This window comes from Pleurodeles waltl, chromosome 4_1, assembly GCF_031143425.1.
Source record: "Pleurodeles waltl isolate 20211129_DDA chromosome 4_1, aPleWal1.hap1.20221129, whole genome shotgun sequence".
Lineage (NCBI taxonomy): Eukaryota > Metazoa > Chordata > Amphibia > Caudata > Salamandridae > Pleurodeles > Pleurodeles waltl.
In genome coordinates, this window is record NC_090442.1 from 597,536,874 (window position 1) to 597,558,306 (window position 21,433).

Here is a 21,433-nt window from a genome sequence, read left to right on the forward strand (position 1 = left end):
GAACCACCACATGCATTCTCATCATTTGCGTTTTTCCTGTTCTAACATTTTGCTGCAAACTGCATAATTACACAATGTGGAGTAGTGATGTCATTTTCATGAACTGCTCATAGTCATGAAAATGACACCACTACTCCACATTGTGTATTAAACGTAAAGCGAAATTCCTGAAATTATGTGAATTACTAGGCATATTTCAAACTTTCTCCAGGCCGAGCTGTATACTGCCTTTTCCCAGTGGTGTATCCTCTGCTACTTCTGTTGGGACTCAATTGACCACATATCATGGTTGTTTTGTACAAAGGATGAAAACAAAAAGGTGTTGGATCGAACTCTTAAATTACTCTCAACTATTAGATATTATTTTGCCCACTGTGCCACTACAGAATCACCCTTTTGCTTCAATAGGAACAGTGCAGCCCGAAATGCCTCTCAGGTCCCCCTTAATTGGAAAAGAAACATTGCAAGATTGGCTTTTGCATATTTGGCATCATGAGTAAGGTGCACACAGCTCTATCATTATGCACATTGAAAATGGGACTCATGCTTAGGCAACCTATTCCACTTAGGGAGTTGAACCGAGGAATGCTTGACTTAATCTCAGACAGCTGTAAAACAGGTAAACAAAGCATTAATATTAATCTCCAGCGCACACTTCAACATATTGTGAATTTTCAAAGATGCAACTGTGTGAATTTGACCTCGCATCATAAGGGATTATAAATTATAAGGGCCAAAGAAAATGAACAAATTAGCAAATATTCTAATATAATGCTTTACAAAGAATTCTCTTCTGTTTTCAGTTTGTGACTGTATCCACGGAACTTGTAATAATGGCATACATGGAGATGGCGCTTGTGACTGTTTCTCTGGATACAGCGGCTCTAAATGTGATGAGCGTAAGTACCCCATGAAAACTAAGTACAGAATGTGAATAAAGAATTCTAATCAGGTGCATTTAACACACATATCTTATTATTTCTACTCATCCTTCTTATTTTATGGGAGAACCCGATATTCATAATATAGATCTAGAAAAAGCTGAAATAAATATGGTAAGAACCATATTTCACCCACCAACCTGTTTATTGAATTTTGCAGAAATTGACAGTTGGCTGAGACCCATTCAGGGCACTCCTTTTGAAAATCAACAATGGTTAAAAGAGAAATAAAAAAACTAAGTCTGAAAGGATTGCGTAAGCTCACTAATGAAAATATATATTTGACACTGAAAAAATGTAACTCTTTGCCATCAGCAAGCCCTTTTTAGGTCTTGGCTACAGACAGAAACCTATTTTTTGTTGTGTATTCCTCATCAAAATAGCTTTATTTCGACTGCTAGGGCCATAACAGCACACACGGAGAACATGCAAATATGATAAATAATCAAAACTGCACTTTTTTAGGTGGTCTTTGTGCCAGCCTCTTGCTTTTGATTGGATGCCTTTATCATCTGTCTCATTCCTATTCTTCTTATTTAATAGATTTTTGCTCTATCCTTGTGTATTCTTCTACTGCCAACGTCAGACCTGACATTGCAGTCCATGTGAGCGACCATTAAAAATGTTCTAGCTTTCGAGTCAAGAATTTTCAATTCTGTTAAGGACACGGAGGCTAGGATTATGCTTCTCTTTCTATGCTTTATTTTCTATAGCAGCCAATAAAAACCTTTATTTCCCAGAAATTGATCACAAGACCAACCATAGAGTATCTCACATATAAAACCCCCATGACATGAACACTCGTCCTCTTTCTTTGCAACACAACAAACAAAGTCTCAATCTGGAACCTGCAGGAACATTCCCAACCTCTAGTTATCCTTAACACAAAGTCCAAAATCAGACTATCCAGATTCTCTCTTAGATCCTGAAACCACAACTCTAATCCAAGGATTTTGAAGGAAAAACAACTCCCAGACGATCAACCAGCGAACTTCAAGTTTGCTTCTGATCATTTCCTAAAAATGAAAGAAAAAACCATAAGAACTATTCCCCAAAAGAAATACATACGTAAATGCCATAACAGGAGGGGCTAAATTAAACACTTGAAATTTTCCAAAAAACCTGAAATGTAATACTTAGACTTTACAATGTAGGTACACATCTCCTTTGGGTGGGTTAATCCTCACCTCTGTGTCCTTAATAGAATTGAAAATTCTTGATGCGAAAGCTAGAAAACTTTTGATTCTATGTCAGGACCGGCGGCAGCGATTATGCTTGTTCAAAGCTGTGCAATCACCACTGACGCTATATCCACAATTGGTTTGTAATAAAAGGATTTAAACGTAGATTTAGAAGACCAATCCGCTGCCTTCATGATCTCATTCAAACTAGAACCCAATGAAAAAGATTTTGAAGCCATAGTGCCTCTTGCCGAATGAGCTCCAAACACGGAATCATTAATACCTGCCTCAGAAAGTAACCAATGCATCCACCTTACCAGAGTGGCAGAGGAAACTGGTTTAAATGGTTTTTGTAAAGCGATAAGAAGTTGCCCCTGTGGTTTATAGGCTTTAAGACATTGTACCACACAGAGCTTATAGTCCTGCGGGAAACACAGATAAGAAATTACTCTCGTATTTGTCTTTGTTCTTCTTGACACGGAAAAAGATACTCCCTCCGGAGAAAAAGATCTACCCTTGAGGTATAAGGTTCTCACGTCTGATACCCGTTTACATGAAATCAGACATAATAACATGGTTAATTTGTTCGACAAACTGTTTGCATGGCAGATATTTATTATCAGGCGAAGATCTCAAAAATCGAAGTACCACATCAACATCCCAAAGGGAAGTATATTTTGGTTGAGGAGGCGTGGCAAAACAAATGCCTCTGAGCAACTTGCACACCAAAGGATCCTCACCCACCTGTTTGCAATTGAATGGGATATGACCTGCTGAAGTCAGCAGATCTGAAATTATTAACCGATCTATAGGTTAACCCAGACTCAGCTAACGAGGATAAAAAAATTATTATGAAACTGACATCCGCTTGAGGGGATCCAAGTCCCTTTCACTACACCAATTAACCCATTTCCGCCATGCCGAAGCATATCGCTTGTGTGTACTATCGGACCAAGCCTGGTCGATGAACGCGGAAGCTGCTGACGAAAGGCCTGGCATTTTCCATCTACCCCTGCAACCCTCCATGTCACTAAATGCAGTTGTTCCGAGAGAATCAGAGGATGTGGAAGGCCTGCTGGGTCCAGCAACAGGTTCCGACAGTGAGGAATCAGGAGAGGAGAATCGAATGACATCTCCAGAATCAAAGGGAACCACGGTTGAGCCCTCCACAGAGGTGTCACCAACACCAGGTCCACCCTCTGATGACTGATTTGAGAGAGAAGCCTGGGGATCATGCTGAAAGATGGAAATGCATACCCCTTGAGTGATGACTAATCCTGCAAAAACGCATCCATCGCTAACGCTTCCGGATCCGGGCACCAACTGAAAAATACAGGGATCTGACGATTGAGCCAAGAGGCAAACAGATCCACTGAACATAGACCCCAAAGCCGATTGATTTGAGCAAAGGTCCGAGGATGCAACCTCCAATCGCTGAAATCCCGAAGATGACGGGAGTACCGGTCTGCTACTGAATTCGTGGCCCCTGGCAGATATTCCGCGATGAGCGCGATCAGATGCCAAAGACAATAATGACATAGATCCTTGGATATCTCAGCTGGCATCCGAGACCTTGCCCCCCCCCAACCTGTTTGACATAACGTACCGCTGAGACATTGTCCATTCGCAACAGAATGCAACAATCGCTCCTAAGAGGGGACAGGCTCCTGATCGCAAAGGAGCTGGTCAGCAGCTCCAGGCAGTTGATATGGAGTTGAAGTTCCGACTCCGACCAACTATCCCCCGTGGAGTGGGGACCGCACCTGGCCCCCCAGCCCCACCTGCGGGAATTGGATTCCAGAATAACATCCGGGGCGCTGCCAAAAATCACCCTGCCATTCCAGGCTTCCATGTGATTCAACCACCAGTTCATCTCCAACCTGGCTTCCTAAGAAAGCTGAATCTGGTCTGCATAGGCTAGTCCCTTCTGCAGGTGTAGGATCTTCAGGCCTGGAGAGCCCTGTAATGAAGGGGACCCGGGAAAATCGCCGCCTGGAAAGATGAGGCCAAAAGATCTACAATCCGAGCCACTGATCTCAATGATATTGTCTGGGCTTGTAAAGCAGACCTCAACTCCCTCCTGATGTTCTGTATCTTTTGGTGGGGGAGAAACAACTGGGACAATACAGAGTCTATCTGGAACCCCAAGAATTCCATCTGTTGAGACGGGACTAGACTTGACTTCGGTTGATTGATTACAAATCCCAGAGATTGCAACAGATGAACTGTCCAAGACAGGTGCTGCATAACCGTAAGAGGATACTGGGCCAGCAGAATGAGATTGTTGAGGTAAACAATCAACCGAACGCCTTTGGCACGAAGTGCCTCCATGACCGGCCTCATCAGTTTGGTGAAGCACCATTGGGCTGACGAGAGGCCCAAAGTGAGGACCTTGTATTTGTAACGTTGCCCCTGCCAAAAGAATTGCAGGAAGTGCCAGTGGGGAGCAAAAATAGGAACTGACAGATAAGCGTCTTTTAGGTGCAAATAGACCATCCAGTCGCCTTCTAGAAGCAAGTCTCTGAGAAGGTGGATACCCTCCATTTTGAAGTGTCTCTAAACTATCCAAGAGTTGAACTATTTGAGATTGAGCACTAAGCGGGAGCCCCCTCCATGTTTGCTGACCAAGAATATGGGTCTCACAAAACCCTTGGGATGAGGACTGGATCGGCATGTAGCATCCTTTAGGAGCAGTCCGGCAATCTCCTGAGTTATGAGATCCTGATCGAGCAGGGAAAAATACAGGTCCTGAGGAAGAGAATCCTGAACTGGGGAACTGTAAAATTCCAGTTTCTACCCTTGGATGGATTCTAGAACCCAGGGGTCCTGGGTCAGTTGCATCCAATTGTTGACAAAATGCTGAATCCTTACCACCAATATCACCTCTGAATATGGCAAAATGCTCACCTGAGAAACCTGATTCCTGGGAGTTTCGTTGCTGGCCTCTGCCATAGCCTCTGCGGAATCTCTGCCGTCCTCCACGGGGATGTGAGGTATAGAAGGTTTGGTCAGTTGACTGGCCTTGCCAATTGCCACATGTGCAATTGAAATTTTCTCTTGGGGAGCCCTGATAAAAACCTCGGCCTGACGAACGGGCCCTGAATCGTCCGGCCCTCTTAAAAAGGGTGTTGCGAAAAACCTTCTTCAAAGACAAGTGGGCTTTGTCCAAGGTATTATATGTGGTTGCAAACTTTGCCAAATCCTTCACAAAAGTACCTCCGAAGAGGAGACCTTGAGCCACAGGACTAGATTCGAAGGACGCTAGTTCATTAAGTTTCGGGTCAATGCGCATTAGAATGGTTCTCCGTCTCTCCGTTGACATTGCCACATTGGTGTTACCCAACAGGCAAATTGCACGCTGTGCCCAACCTATTAAGATGTCTGGGTCGACAGCTATTCCAGACTCTTTAGCCTGAAAGCCAAGTTCAAGGATCTTGGTAAGGGGTCCTGACATATCGAGTAACTTGTCCTGGCATGACCGCCAAGCTCTGTCGAAACTCTTCTTCGGGTCTTTGGCTCACTTCTTCATAAAAGTAACCATAGTCGGGTCCAAATCCGGAGTGTCTGAGACCTTCCCTGCTAGATCTGGACACGGGCATTCAGAGCGAAGCCTCGCTCTGACTTCCTTGTCAAAACCGTGTCGAAGGTGGGATTGGACATAAGTGGCGACCTCTGGTAAAGGAACCCATTTGGTAGACCTGGGGTGTACAATCTCCGTGGATTCAAAGGTAAGCACCTTAGGAGGACTTAGACCGGGATCCGATCCGTGATCCTGACGCTTTTTCTTACTAGGGCCCGGAGCGTCATCCTGGTTCTGAGAAGAGGAATCTGAACCCAAAGCGTCTGGATACTTTTTTTTTTTTTTTGTGTTGTAATTTTTTATTATTTCGTATCATTAGTCAGGTACATGAAGCAAACAGAGTCCCGTCTTTTAGGGAATATACAATCTTCACAGTCTATGATCACTGTATACAGACATGCCAAATGAAAAAGCAATTTGAACCAGTATTAATATTTACATTTGAGAGCCAATATTGGTAGCATAGTGGTCTTGTATCAACAAACAGTCAAGGTGTAGAAATCAGGAGAGTGTTCGAACCTCGTCAACGTATGATATAGCTATAGGCGATGGATACATCCATACCGTAGTACTGCTATATACCAGTACCAGTATGCAAGTAGTAGTGTTCAGCAAATGTTTAATAATCTCTCATTAGCATGGTCTGTATCTCTAACGGGGTTCGGTCATTGTGTGGTTGTTTGTTTCTATCCCTAGTAATAGTCCTTCTCTAACGAGTCCAGGGTACCAAAAGGAAGATAGTTGCACAGAGGGGATTATAGAGACTCAATGAGTAATGATGTGGGGGGAGTAAATTCGGGCGGTCTCCGTTAGAGGGATGCTAGTCGGAAATAGGTGGATTGTTCTATCCTAATGTGTAGGAAAGTGGTTTGCGGCACAAGTTAGGTTGGTGATGAAATAATCTAGTGCTAAGGATGGGGATATTCATCTGAGCAGGGGATGTTCAACTTAGTAGGATAGTATTGGAGAGGATGATAACAGTGTTAATCCTGAGAAGGGAACGATGATAATAACAATGAGAGTAATAACACCAATTATGGTAATTATGGTAATAGTAATAATAATAAGAATAATAACAATGGTGAACGTGGTGATGATAGTGGTAGCGATGGTGACCGAGGGGGGGCGAAGTTATAGAAAAAGAGGAGTGGGGGGGTAAGGGTGACTCAAGTAGAATCAGGGTTATAGGGTAGGCGAGGTGATGGTGCTAGGAAGTAGGGAGGACGGTGATGATAGAAGTTTACTGGAGGTGTTGATGTAGAGGTGGGGGTGGGGGTGTAGGGGAACGTTGCGGTTGGAGAAATAAATCATCTATGCAGAGTTGAGTTGCGGGGGAGTAGTCGAAAAGGGCGTCATTGTTGAGGCGGCTCTATCAGGGGGATAGAAGGAGGGATATAATATAGCTGAGGGTAGTATTGCGTGAATTAATGGGGAGGTGGTGATCTTTTGTTTGTATAGATTAGGTGGTTGTGGGCCTTCGTAGGATAAACTTAGTTTTGTCCTGTAGGTCGTATATGAGGTGCTCATGAGAGGCCGCCTGATACATTGCGCCAATCCACTCTTCTTGGGAGGGAGCAGCTGTTGCCCGCCAATGTCTGAGAATACATAATTTTGCCGTAGCCAGTGCGGTGTGCAATAATCGGCTTTGGGGTCGGGAGAGATGATGCATCTCCCCTGTATCGTGTGAGAGTATAAGAGATGGTGTGAGGGTTGGCGGTAAGGGTAACACCTCCCTAAGGGTGCGTCCTATCGCCCGCCAGAAGGGTTGTATGGCGGTGCAGTCATGTAGGAAGACAGAATTTTAGGTGTGCCTCACGGGCTCCTCAATCTCTAGCCTCAGTTAGGTCAGCCCAGTCCTCTAGATCGTAATCTTTCTGTAGGCGGGTTTGCAATTTAGCCTTAAGGAAATTGAGAAGTGGTAATGAGAAGAGGTGCCGATTCAACACCGCTTGTAGTCCCGATACGGCCCCTTTTAGTTGGCCCCATGCTTCTAAGTATTGAAGTATTGGAGAGTGTGCAAGTCGTCGGGGGGAACATCCTAGCCGTTGTACTAGATGTCTGGATACTTTAAAGCATCATGAAGTAGAAGCCTGTGGCTGGGAATGACTATAGCCATGGTCCGCCAAGACAGAAGCTGAAAATTGTTCAAAGGCAATCAGAGTGCCAACGTTTCCCTTGGGACTTCCCTTTAGATTTATCACCAGGTGGATTAGCATTTTGTGTAGCTGATTCTGAGACCGGTGGGGGGGGGAGCCAGCCTTGCTGACGCACACATCCCTTAAGGTGGGAGGTCAAAGGGCCTAAAGCTTTAGCCAAGGCCTTATTGACTGAATATTGAACATTAGAGTCGAGAGCTTCTACAAGGCTGTCTTTGGATGAAGGACACAGTTCTTTAGTCTCGCCATGTGCCTCATAAGGATCATATTGAGCCATTGTGTCTATTCCAGGAGGCAATTAACCAGCAATGTGGGCAAAAAAAAAAAATATATATATATATATATATATATATATATAGCAAAGCTATAAATAAAGGGGGAGTGTGACCCCTGCAGGCAAGGACTGTAATAAAGAGTGGAGGGAGATGCCTGCCAACACACTCTAGGCAGAGCCTATGCAGATTTTACTACCCTGGGCACACACAGATGCACCAGGGTGTTAGGAGCCACCAAAAACTGCCTTGGGAGGAAAATTGTACAACTTGGGGATTGAGGCAAATCAGCAGTGATGAAGCGCACCGCCAAACGCTCTCCCCAGTCTCCCGACCGCTGTAACTTCACACGCGGTCCTAACACGAATGCGCACGGCAGCTATTAGTCCCGAGGGACTAGAATGAAAGGATCGCGGCCATCCAAGATGGTGGCTGCAATTGGCTCCACTCCCGCTCCACATAAAAATCAGGTCCGCGAGAGCCTCGCACCCTGGGGAGGCTGTAGCACTCCGAACATAATCCTGAAAGGTAATAACAATCAAACAAATTAGCACGCGCTGAAGCGCTTAATCAAAGCACATAAACACAATCCTGATAACAATCGTAACAGTATAAGAATAAGAGCACAACTTAACTGGCTGCCGAGCAGCAAAGAAAGAGGACGAGTGTTCATGTCATGGGGGTTTTATATGTGAGATACTCTATGGTTGGTCATGTGATCAATAGGTTTCTGGGAAATGTAGTTGTTTTTAAATAAAGGTTTTTATTGGCTGCTGTAGAAAATAAAGCATAGAAAGAGAAGCATAACCGGAGCCTCCGGTCCTGACATAGAATTTTGTCTCCTTTTTCTACCTGCTCCTCCTGTCACTATTGTTACCCCATCCCGCTCTCATTTACCCCCACCATTGACAATGACATCTCTCCCTCCCCATTCCCCATTTTTCCCTGCTCACTGCATTACTGGAGGGCATTAATCATAACATCATGTGACAATTCTAAATTGGCCACCTGCATGTTCACATCTTCATTGGCATGAGTTTGATTTTGACAAATCCCATTCAGAGGTTGTCATTGTGGATGTACGTGTATCCAACAGCCATCTTTGAACTGAGTTTGTTAAAATATTATAAGATGCTTTAAAAAACGGCCACTGTAGACACATACGGATGCCATCTTTGATCGCATTTCATACTACTTAATAAAATCCCACTTAAGAAGGCCGCCACCGATGCATGCTCATGTGTTGTGACTTTCCGGGATAAAACAAAATTGTCAAATCCAATAGGTTTCACAGCTGAGACCTAGCGGCTTTGCTAATGTAGTTTTAGTAGTCTGCCCTTTTGTATTCATAATCAACACTTGTCATTGTGACATTAACTTACAGGGTGAAATTGGGCATTTAAGGATCAATATTTTGTTCATAGATTTCACATAGATGTTGTGTTAAAAAGTGCAGTTGTATTGAAACGTCATTTCACCAAAATCAATAGAGTAACTAAAGTAACCCCACTATGACCACAGACTGCTACGGTAGATGATGCAACATTATATGACCTTTGACCACCAATGATATCACAAGACGTGGCCCTCACAAGACATTCTACTACAAGTGTTAAACTGATAACACAACTTCATTATTTTATGATGCAGCAAGATGGACAGCTAGTGGAAGAAAATCCAGATTTAAGCTTTAGTCAATAGAATGAATCAAGTGCAGGAGTAGATAACCAGATTCATTTAGACACTTGACTGAATGAACATTAGAGTGAAAAGTAACATTCTGGAGTGTGTAGAAAGCTCTGTGAAGACCAAAAGCAGATCTCTCTCACTCCATCGATGTGGGAGAGAACTAGAGCAGGAGCACTGACCAGGTATTCTCAGAAGCTGTGAGATATTCAGTTCCAAAGAAAAGGTGTGTTGGTAGCAAGGAATCTTGGCTAACTTTTCTATGAGTGTTTTCAGGAGGAGGTGAGATTCAAGAGTTCATTCTCAAGGGTAATAAATCAACAAATTTGGCAGGATGCCTGGGGGATGAACTGCGTTAACCAGAGATGGACAGGTAGAGATGAGTCACTAGGATCCAAGATGAGGAATTCAGTCTTTGTCATCTGCTATTTTTGGAAGTAGCCTATGCATTTGATTAGGCTGAGCGCCCAGGAAAAAAATAGCAAACAAAGGGTGTGCAGGCAAGACCCACCCACACACAAAGATTGCCGTTATGAGTATATAAATAAATGTCATTGCAATTATCTGATAACATGTATTCTAATCATTTCATATAAATATGAAAAAGTTGGGAGGTAGTGTCCATTGCAAGAAGGAGCAGAAGAAGTCATTCTCCAACTTGTAATTACAAGCCCTCTTCCTAGGTATAAGCCTAAACGACAGGCGATGGCATATAATGAGAAGCAGACAATTACTGTGAGTTGAGGTTTAAACCGCAATTGGCTCTCAGGAGCTTTCACTTACCCTTTATACAGCTCCTGTTGTTTAGTAATGTCTGTTGTTGCAGGGGATGCACATGCCCGACACTGACAGACATGAATAAATTCCAGGTGCAGTGAAAGAAGAAACAGCGATACCATTGCTACCTCTTCTGACCACTGGATCTGCCAAATTGCTTTACTTGATTGGCCAGACCGGGTAATGGGCATGGGCTTTACCTCCCTCTTTCACAGCTTTATGGTTGTGAGCCACCAGAGCACCCTGCTACCTTTATTTTAGGCTTGTGCTATACAGCTAACACAAACATGTGCATACAGGAGGGAGGGGACATCATCTGCTTGTTTTATTTGGCCACAGTCTTCCCCTCCACATCTCCTTGGAGGCGTAAGAGGCTACATGAATGGAAGTGGTATTTAGAAGGACTTTAGAAGTAACCTTCAAGCCCTTGGGCGTGTATGCGCCACTGCTTCGGATGAAATTGCGACGACCTAAACTCTGGAGGCAGTGTGTAAAAGGGCTTAACCAATGTGAGAAGACAGCTTTTCTGTAATTCAGCCCTCACTTACTAATGTGCTGCGCTTGTCTTGTCATGGTGAGGATTTATTATTATTATTTTTTTTGCAATTGCTCTTCGGTGTATACTTTCATTCCAACTCTCTCTTTTGCACTAATTTTCTTGTTCTAGCGGAGCCTGCGTGCCAAGCTCTACAGTGTCCAGAAAATGCCAGATGTGTAAAATACAGCACAGGACTTACTGGTTGCAAGTGCATGCCCAACTACAAGGGAGATGGAAGAACATGTGAACGTAAGCTCTGTGACAAAACCAAAACTCTCTTTTTAGAAGGAGCATATTTGCTAATTAATGTTCCTATTATATTTGGATGTCAGCCCAAAAAACTAGTTAACTCAGTTGGTCATCTCCTAAACAATGTGTTTGTGTCTTCCGGGGTTGCACGTCCGAATCACACCCCCGAATGATTACATTTTTTATAATTGTCCTACCGTTACCAGCAGTAAATGCCTGCACTGGAGAGGGCCTGTTGTGCCTACCACAAGCTGTACCGATATTGTGTCTAACTATTTTTTTATTACATTTTAAGAGAAAATTCAATAACTGGACAGTGTACAATAAAAACAATACAACGTACGTTCTATTGAACCAGAAGGTAAAATATAATTATATCATATGTATGTATATATGTAGTTTCTCTCTTTCATCCTTCCTTCCATCAGCATACATCGCTCACACACCAACTACAATTGACTTAACAGTTATATATATAATCATGACACACCAACCAGCTATGCTAAAAAGTCCTGAGTAACCATGACTCCCAAAGATAAATTTTGCTCTATGTGTTCCAAACAATACATCAGTGGTCAGTTGCAGCTAGCCGTTTGTCTATAGATGTTACATACTGATCCGAAGTACCTGAATGTATGAGTAAATGAGCCGACCAGCGTAGAGCTGTGAACGGAATCATCCCTAGGGGACTTCTCTCATTACTTATTTTATGAACCATGATTACCTTTCTTCAAGGACCAAACAGCCAGGGATATCCTTCAGCCTCACCTTTATAAGCCAGACCTGAAGTCTAAGCCAGAGAAGCCATCTCCTTTATTCCGATAGCTGCTGCAGCCTCCTCTTAGCCGTACTCCTTCACCTAAGAATACCAACCCCAGCCCTATGCATTGGAGTAGAACTATTGTACTTACATGCAATCCAAAGCTGGTTCTTAAAAGTATACCAGGAACAACTCTTCTGTTTCATGCTGTCCATTGTTTTCACTCAAGGCATGGCTGTAGCCCTACTTTCCACCAACTTATAAACAAAGCCAGGTATAATAAAAACACAAAGCTGGAAGCTTGCATCCAGCTGTAAGTATAGTGGTGCCTTGTGTACATGAATCCTTTTCAAATCAGTTCACCCAGCGATGAAGGATTATGCTAAAATAATGTTTATAAAAGATTCCTGTTTAAGGTGTTTTCTTTTATTTCCACAGCTATCAATCCATGCCAAAATAATGTGTGTGATCCTAAAGCAGGGGAATGCACTTACCTTGGACCCAATCAACATAAATGTTCCTGCCGACAGGGGTACAAAGGAGATGGCATTGTTTGCCTACCTGTTGATCCATGCCAAGAAAACTTTGGAAACTGCCCGACTGAGTCATCTATTTGTAAATATGACAGCCCTGGAAAGGTACATTGGACTGCTTTTACTTCAGTTTATTTACAACTGAAAATTGTTTTTCTTTCACAATTTACATTTGTGTATTCGCCACCTATGTGCACTCACTGCCTTGTTTTGCATGGAGGATTAAAAAAGCAGAAAGACAGAAGCAAATGAAATGATATTCAACCCATACATTTTTAATTTCCATCATTTAATGCCACTTTTGGGGGTCTGGTGTGTTACACGTCAACTGCAGACTTTAAACCGTTTAGTAGGTGTGTTTTCTCAAAGCTGTAAACAAAAGGTCTTTATGTTCTATGTGTACTTTTGGGTAACCAATGCCAGTGATAAATTTCTATTTTGCTCTATTATTCCTCTGCAATGCCGATCCACACTAGACCAGGAGTATCCAAAACTAAAGGCACAATGAAGTGTGAAGACTCTATACCTGGCTACAATTAGTCCTCCTGAAGCAGTAATCAGGGACAGGAAATTGGGCAGCCCAAGGCTAGAAACGCACCAAACTTGAACAACTGAACCGATTGACACACTCCTTTCCCCTACCATTTATTACAAATGGCAGTGCTTCTGAAAATCTTATGAGCAATCCCTTGCTAACAGATCCACATAGGATATCTAATGGCAGTCCTGTCTCCATCCCCCTCTTTTCATTGTCTGGGTTTCCACCTGGGAATGCAAGCAATACAACTCCACTTTGTGTGGAAGCTGTTTATATCCCCCATCTTGTGCCATACTAAAACCACAACCATCTAAAATGGATCTCACTGGTCCCAGCAACATATAGTACTAAACTCACTGTCTGGAATGAGCCACCCATACTTTATGTACATGCACACTCAACACATAAATGAAATATATGCATAATAAACATGACCAATCGGTAGCACTCCTTCCTAGAACACAAAAAGCCTGTTTAGGCTAATAATCCTTACAAAAGGTCACCTCCTCTTGCTGTCTGCAATCCAGAAAAAGGCTGATAATCCTCAAAGAGGGCAAGCTTTTTTGACCCCTTCAGGTCACAAAACAGGTTCTAGTCCTTGAAGTTGCCATCAACAGACCTCACCCTTGACATAGTTGCTGATTTAACTTAGTAGTTTGGGCCAACGTCAGGATACCAACTTCACAGTCAGTCGGGTCCTAAGGGCAGGGCTACACACCTGTATACCATGCACTGGAGATTTCTGCCCTAACAGCATGAGACTCACCCCTGTCAAAAGGCAATGCTTAATTTGGCACATTTAAATTCTGTTGCTCAAACTCTTAAACCACAGCAATCCAGTTATTATCACAAGTTTACACTTTACAAAATCTTGATTTGATTTAACAAATCTACCTGTCCATTTAATTGTGGGTCATACAAGGTATTAGTAACAAGCTTAGTACTATACTCCTTTCACTAACACACTAAAAACTAGAGGAAGCTTTTCTTATATAGAGTACCCTTGAGTAATTTCACCACCATTTAACATACCCACTAAGCTTTTCTTCTGTCCTTTCCGACTTCACCTTTTTGCACAACACAGTATTCCCAATATTCAAAGCATTATGCTTATTCACTCTCTCAGTGAACTCCTTAATTTTTCACCCTCTAATTTCTCTCCTACAGTCAAAAAGAGTTCAATAAGAACATTAGTGATGCCTGTTGTGAGATGTGTAATTGGTCAATATCCACTTGTCCTCCAACAATGAGTAAATCAAGATAAGTGAGTGGTTAAGCAACGGTTATGTCAAGATTTCTATATAAGATGAAGGGCTAATAACATATTCCTTAATGGGATCTCAGGAGTTAACATTTGGTTATGGTTATTAAAATGAACCAGAAAACATTGACAACTCACAACCTTCCAAGGTGCCATCGAACAGAATAAGGAAATTGGTGTTGAAAATACTGAGGTCACCCTGGATATTCACTAGATTGCCAAACTATTACAGTAGCTTTGCACACTTAAAAATGATACGTATTGTGGATGATAAGAAGTCAGTGGTGTTATTCTAAATGTCTATGCCAAAAGTATGGCACGGTAATACTATGCAAGTTGGCTTTCTGACAGCATGCACCATGAAATTCCTAACATACATTATAATAATAATCAAAATCAAATTACCTTTCTAAAGTATGACATCTATAAATCTACTAGTCAAGCACACCACCTTGGTGTTAGAAATTGGGGTTCTGGTTGGCAGAGGAATGCACCCTGTCCAAGCAGGAACCACAATCCTAGTCGGGGTAAGTCACCACACAACCTAAATGAACCTGTACTGACAATCTAATAGCTTGACGCAGAGCAGTCAGGCTTAAATTAAGAGGCAATGTGTAAAACATTTGTGCAACTCTTAAAACAGTGAAAACATCACACTGAAAGATAACACCCTATGTTTATAAAATAGAACTTAATTTAATGAACAAAACAGGACCACAATGACAAAAATCCAAAGAGTAGAACTTGAAATATGAATTTTTTAAGAATAAACTGAAATGTAGTGCTTGAAAGCATAAAGTGCCAACCAGGGCGACCTGGTCACGCTAGACCCGGTCAAATCTGAATGTTCAGGCTGACTGCAATGGAGCACAGCTCTAATACAGGGACCAGCCTTGGCCCACTGCAAATGTACCTTGTTTGCTTTGACATCGAAGGAGATGGGAGGAGCAGGGGAGGCAATGCATCGTCGTCAAACCTTAGGATGTAGGCCATGCATCGGTTCTGAGCTGTATAAATTTGTAGATAAGCCAGAAACGGAGGCATGTGCCACACCGTTGGTGATGCGATGTCCTCGACCCTCGCAGCAGCAGTGATGCGTCGATGGAGATGTGCCAGTTCCGAGTGGCCCAAAGGCGTCAATGCTTTGATCTTGAGTGGAGCAGCACTTTATACCCTCTTCCAAGGGCCCAGAACAGGATTGGCACCTTTTGGCAGGGCAAGACTCACAGTTGGCAGAGTCCAGGTGCTGTAGAGTTGGAAGGTTTTTTTTGTGTCCCTGCGACTTCAGAAAAACACAAAGGAAGCCAGCAAGCCCTTAGAGTCACTTCGGTTCTCGGTTGGATAGATGCAGGTCCAGTCCTTCTCACTCACAGGCAGGGAGGGCAGCAGGTCAGCACAGCAGAGCAGGAGTCCAGCAGAGTAGAGGTCCAGCAGAGTGGTAGTCCTTTCAGTAGCACAGCAGCCTTTCTTCCTGGCAGAGTAACCACAGTTCCGGAAGTGAATTTAGTTGGTAGGGCCAGAAGTCCAGTTCTTAACCCAATTTGTGCCTTTGAATTGGGGAGACTAGAAACAGATGGCTTTGAAGTGGACAGAGTTCCTGCCCGGCTCCAGACTCACTACAGAAGGGTATGCAGCCCTTTGTATGTGGACAGGACACAGTCTGTCCAGGTGTAAGTGTTGGCTCTTCCCTTCCATCCTGCACAGGGTGGCCCATCAGGATGTGGATGGCCCATCAGTCACACCAGTTCCCTTTGTTTGTGGCTATCTAGAGGGAATGCACAAAACTAAAATGTCACCAACCCCAGACATGTATTCAGAAACAGGCAGAAGGCACCAAATAACTAAAGCAAGAACATGCCAACTTTCTAAAAATAGCATTTTCAGAATTACAATTGAAAACCCAACTTCACCATAACTTGTGATTTCAAATTGTGATTCCAGAGGCACCAAAATTGGGGGTCTCACCTCTTCCCAATTCGAAACTACACTTCCAAAATATAATAAGGTAATCCCAATGTTATTCTATGCGAGAGATAGGCTTTGCAGTAGTGAAAAACAAATGTAAGAGTTTTTCTCTGTTGGGACATGTGAAACATAAAAGTACATGTCCTACTTTTTAAATACACTGCCCTTGGGCTGTCCATGGCCTACCTTAGGGGTGACCTATATGTATTGAAGAGGAAAGGTTTGGGCCTGGCAAGAGGGTTAACTTGCTAGGACGATGTGGCGGTTTAAACCTGCACACACAGGCTCTGCAATTTCAGGCGTGAGACATGTTTGAAGGGCTACTTAAGTGGGTGGCACACTCCGTGCTGCAAGCCCACTGGTAGCCTTTAGTTTAAAGGCATTGGGCACAGGTAGTACACTTTACTAGGGACTTATTGAATATGACAGTTGTGATTACGCCAATGTTACAATGTCTTAAGCAGAGCACATGCACTTTAGTCCTGGTTAGCAGTGGTAAAATGCCCAGAATCCTAAAGCCAGCAAAATCGAGATCAGCAAAACATGAGGCCTGAAGGCAAAACATCAGGGGAAACCATGCCAAGGATGCCTGGTCTAACACTCACCTATAAATTGAACAAGGAAGTATAAAATCCCATTATGCCATAGTTCTAACATTGAGCATTGAAAAAAATCAGTAATTTCAGCATGGCAAGTACTCTTGGGGAAAAATACAAACAATGATTGGTGGCGGTGTCACGTAAAATGAGGCCACTTAGCATCTATGGAATGCAAATAATAATACAACATCAAAAAGTTGCACAACATATTCCCTTCCTCAGATGCTTTGCAATGTTGATCCTGGATGAAGCGAGTGCTCAGTATGGGTGTCTCTTATATCAGAAAGAATTCATTATGTTAAAAAGAGCAGAGCAGCTTTAAAAACTCAACACCAGAGCAACACAAGAAAGTCCCTTAAATGTTGCTTTCTGATGTCATAGGGTATTAAAAATCTATGTTATCTTTCAGACTTCAAATGAGTGACTAAAAACCCATTCACCCAGCAGGGTTGGACAAATTCTCAGACAGAAAATTGACAGTACTTTAAATGTTAATGTCAAATAAACCTCTCTAAAGAATTTGATTTTCAAAAGTCATTCTTTTCCAAGCCACATATCCAGAACTTTCACCAAAGTTGTTCCACCTATTTGGAAGAGAGGGAGTGTAAATCACTCTGTAGTAGTACTCTGGAGCTTTATTGTGAACATGCAAACATTCTAGAATTTAAAAAGGGGCCCCTTTTATATTCACTGGTGTGCGTGCCAATAAGCAGGCTTGAGCACCAAACAAACAAAGAGTATGCTTGGGATGTCCGAGTGCTGCAAAAAAACAAAAGAAGATCCCTTTGGACTCTTGGTTGACCTTTGACATTTGGTTTGACATTTTTATTGGTCATAGCTCTTTGAACTCCTTATGAGGAATTTTCCCTTGACTTTTACCTCTTCACTTCGTCACATGCTTTCAAATTGCCCATTCTTCTCCCTACTAACATATTACTCCCTTATTCCAACCTGACATTTCTGCTGCCCAACAATCTTCAACTTCTCATGATTTTTGCACATCATGATCTCCTATCTTTGGTTACCATCCTTCACCCTTAACATTTCCTAGCACCACTTGGCTTTTCCCGCTGATTGTTAGATTGTGTGGGTCTTTTTATGCATTATCTATCTTACACTTTTGTTCTATTATTATTTTCCTCTCAGGAATTTTGTATATTGCTTTCTCTGATTATCACTAAGGGCCTGATTTAGATCTTGGTGGAGGGTTACTCTGTCACAAACATGACGCCTCTTCCATCCAATGTATGATTTCCATTGGATATAATGAAATCGTAATACAGTGGGTGTGACGGAGTAACCCCAAGATCTAAATCAGGCCCTTAGTTCGGTTCAGTCTCTCATGTTATTCATTGTTTGCATTGTCATGTCTAGTTTGACTCTTCTGTTTCCCTGTAATTAAATATTTCTCTTATGGTTTACCACTTCCTGTGTAACACTTATGTAATTTATCTTTATTCATGTTACCTCCTACTTCCAAAGCACTCTAACATTTTCAGGTAACAACCATGCTATATAAAGTTACCTAAATAAATAAATAAACAAACAGAATATTGCCCTAACCTGGAGTGATAATGTTTCCACCAGCTTTATGATACTCACCTCGCCAGGCCTCAGCCTCACAGTTCACCTTGCTGTCTAAAATGTCCTCTAAAATGCAAAACGGTAGGCTAGAGCAAATATGAATTTTTCAGAATCTTACCTCTGGACGCATCCAGCATTTGATCCACCTCCTATGTTCCAGTTCCAGCAAGGCCTTTAGAAGCACATAAAGAACATGTTAGTCTGTGATAAACTTTTGATTAAAGCTAAGATAACATTTCATTTTGTGACAACTTTTATTTGCATTATCTAACGTTAAATCCAATCTCTCCCCGTAGATGTAGATGTGATCGGCTGCAGTAATGCAAATCCGCTTGAATTCTTTCCATAATAATCTTAAAGTTTAGAGTCGTCATAGTCACTTCCTCTCTGACTAGTCTCACCCTCTACTAAATAATATCATCTCAAATCCTTTTGCCATTCTATGTGCTAGAGTCCTTTTGAAATCGGGCTTCTGAGCCAAGATATACTAATCGCTTTTTCCAATGTATATTTTGCCCATAGCTTTTCGCAACAAAAATGAAAATAGTTAGCAAAGGTTTACTTATTTTCAAAGGGTATATAATAAATAGTCACATATAAAAGGCGTATACAAGGTTTGATCCACCTCCTCACCAATTCTAATACCACATCTCTCAACAATGTGTGCACTATAACACATTAGAGTGTTCTAGAATGAGCTCTTAGGGTAATGGTGACAACAAACCTGCACGGTCACATTCTAGAAATACAAGGCTATATACATATATATATATATCACATTATGTGAGGGTCACCTTTTAGAAAGATTAATATGCTACACACGGTGACCTTTATCATGGGCATACTAGGGGTTTTAACTGCTATGTAGTTGTTGACCCCAGTCATAAGACAGAAGGAAACAAGTGAATTGATACTTCTGATATAAACTTGTAGGTCCTCTTGGCTGACGTCTGACCACCCCCATGCCCGTGAGCTGAATGTTTAGAAGTGATTCTGTCTGCAGCACTACCCTCATTATCAAAGTTCACTTGCAGAAACCTCTGGTACTTGTGAATCGACAGTTCCTCTTTCTGGTTTAAGATCAAGCAGTTTCATGACACCTGCAGATTAACTGGCGTGGAAAAGACCCCGTAATCACTGAACAGTGCTCAGCCTTTCACAGTGGCTGCAGGCACAGGATGTGCAAAGACAAATCTCAATAAAGAACAATGCACGTTGGATTGTGGTCGAATAAAGTACTTAATTTGTGCCCGTGGTTGCTGGTAGACGGCACTCAATTCTGGAGCTCAGGACTTATGTTTTATCATCAGCTTTTGGCCAATAGTGAGAGAGGGAGTGTACAATAGAAACGGGAGAAAGAGAAACATTTGGACTCAGTGACAAATGTAGAAAGCAGGTACGATAAAGAAGCCACAGGAGTGAGATAATGAGGCCCAGTGTAGATTAGAGTAAGAAGTACGCAATAGGTGGAGTCATGCTAGGCAGTCGTCATATTCAGCAACAGTGATATTCAGCAGCGATGGTGGTGGGCTCCGAAGAAAACTTTTGGCACCACACTTTAAAAAAAAAAAAATAGCACTGGGAGAGCCTCAGTTTTATAAGTTGAACAGAAACTATTTTCTGCCGCTCAGCACCTATTTTCTAACACTTCCTTTCTTTTGATGAAATACAAAGACCAACACTCAATGGAAAATATTAGATACTCTGGAACCCCTGATACTTGTACTGCTGAAAACGGTGTATTTACCAAAGTAGTAAACGCTCATAGTGATTGCCAACTTACTGTGACTTGTTTACATGTTTATAGCACCCAATAGAAACACAATTAAAAACAATCTCAAAATTAATCTTTGAAAGTTGGAATCTTTAATAAGTGTATACTTTTGTTTTTTAGTCTCACTGCGAATGCAGAAAAGGTTACAATAATTTTGTAGCTGGCCTCGGATGCAGCTTGATAGATGTCTGTGAAACAAATAACATCTGCAGCAAGAAGGCAACATGCTCTACTGTCTCACCAGGAAAAACTGAGTATGATTCCTTACATTCATCTTTTTAATGTTATTTTATTTAATGTGTGGGTGTTATTTAGGAATGAATGGTTCTACACGTGTAAAAAATGATAAACGTAGGGCCATGTAATAGAATCGTGCTGTGAGAGAACACATTATTTTGTCTTGATTCTGTGCCACCGTATATCATGTTCGCTCATTGCTATGAGAGTTTTCCTGAGGCACATGATGGTCCGTGCTATCACAGTGCATGCATCAGGGCGCAGCACTCTTGCCTCAAAAGCTCTCATTATGAGTGGCCTGTGATCAGTTGTAGGAAGTTGGCTCTGTATGCACTATTTCAAAGTAAGGAATAGTATGCACAGAGTCCAAGGGTTCCACTTAGAGGTAAGATAGTGGCAAAAAGAGATAATACTAATGCTCTAATTTGTGGTAGTGTGGTCGAGCAGTAGGCTTATCAAAGGAGTAGTGTTAAGCATTTGTTGTACTTACACAAGCAATAAATGAGGAACACACACTCAGAGACAATTCCAGGCCAATAGGTTTTTGTATAGAAAAATATATTTTCTGTGTTTATTTTAAGAACCACAGGTTGAATATTTACATGTAATACTTCAAATGAGAGGTATTGCAGGTAGGTACTTTAGGAACTTCGAATTAGCAAAATAGCATATAGAGGTTTTCACATAAATCACATATAGCTATTTTAAAACTAGACACTGCAATTTTCAACAGTTCCTAGGAGGAGTAAGAGTTTGTTAGTTTTTGCAGGTAAGTAAACCACCTACGGGGTTCAAGTTTGGG

General features: G+C 42.1%; 1 protein-coding gene across 1 annotated transcript in view; it reads left to right on the top strand.

Moving 5' to 3' along the window:
* Positions 1 to 21,433, top strand: part of STAB2 (stabilin 2) — an 805,158-nt gene that overhangs the window by 70,437 nt on the left and 713,288 nt on the right. The window contains 4 exon segments of the mRNA XM_069228991.1: positions 804 to 899; positions 11,261 to 11,380; positions 12,579 to 12,778; positions 20,515 to 20,648. Of these exon segments, the coding sequence (XP_069085092.1) occupies positions 804 to 899; positions 11,261 to 11,380; positions 12,579 to 12,778; positions 20,515 to 20,648 (550 nt within the window).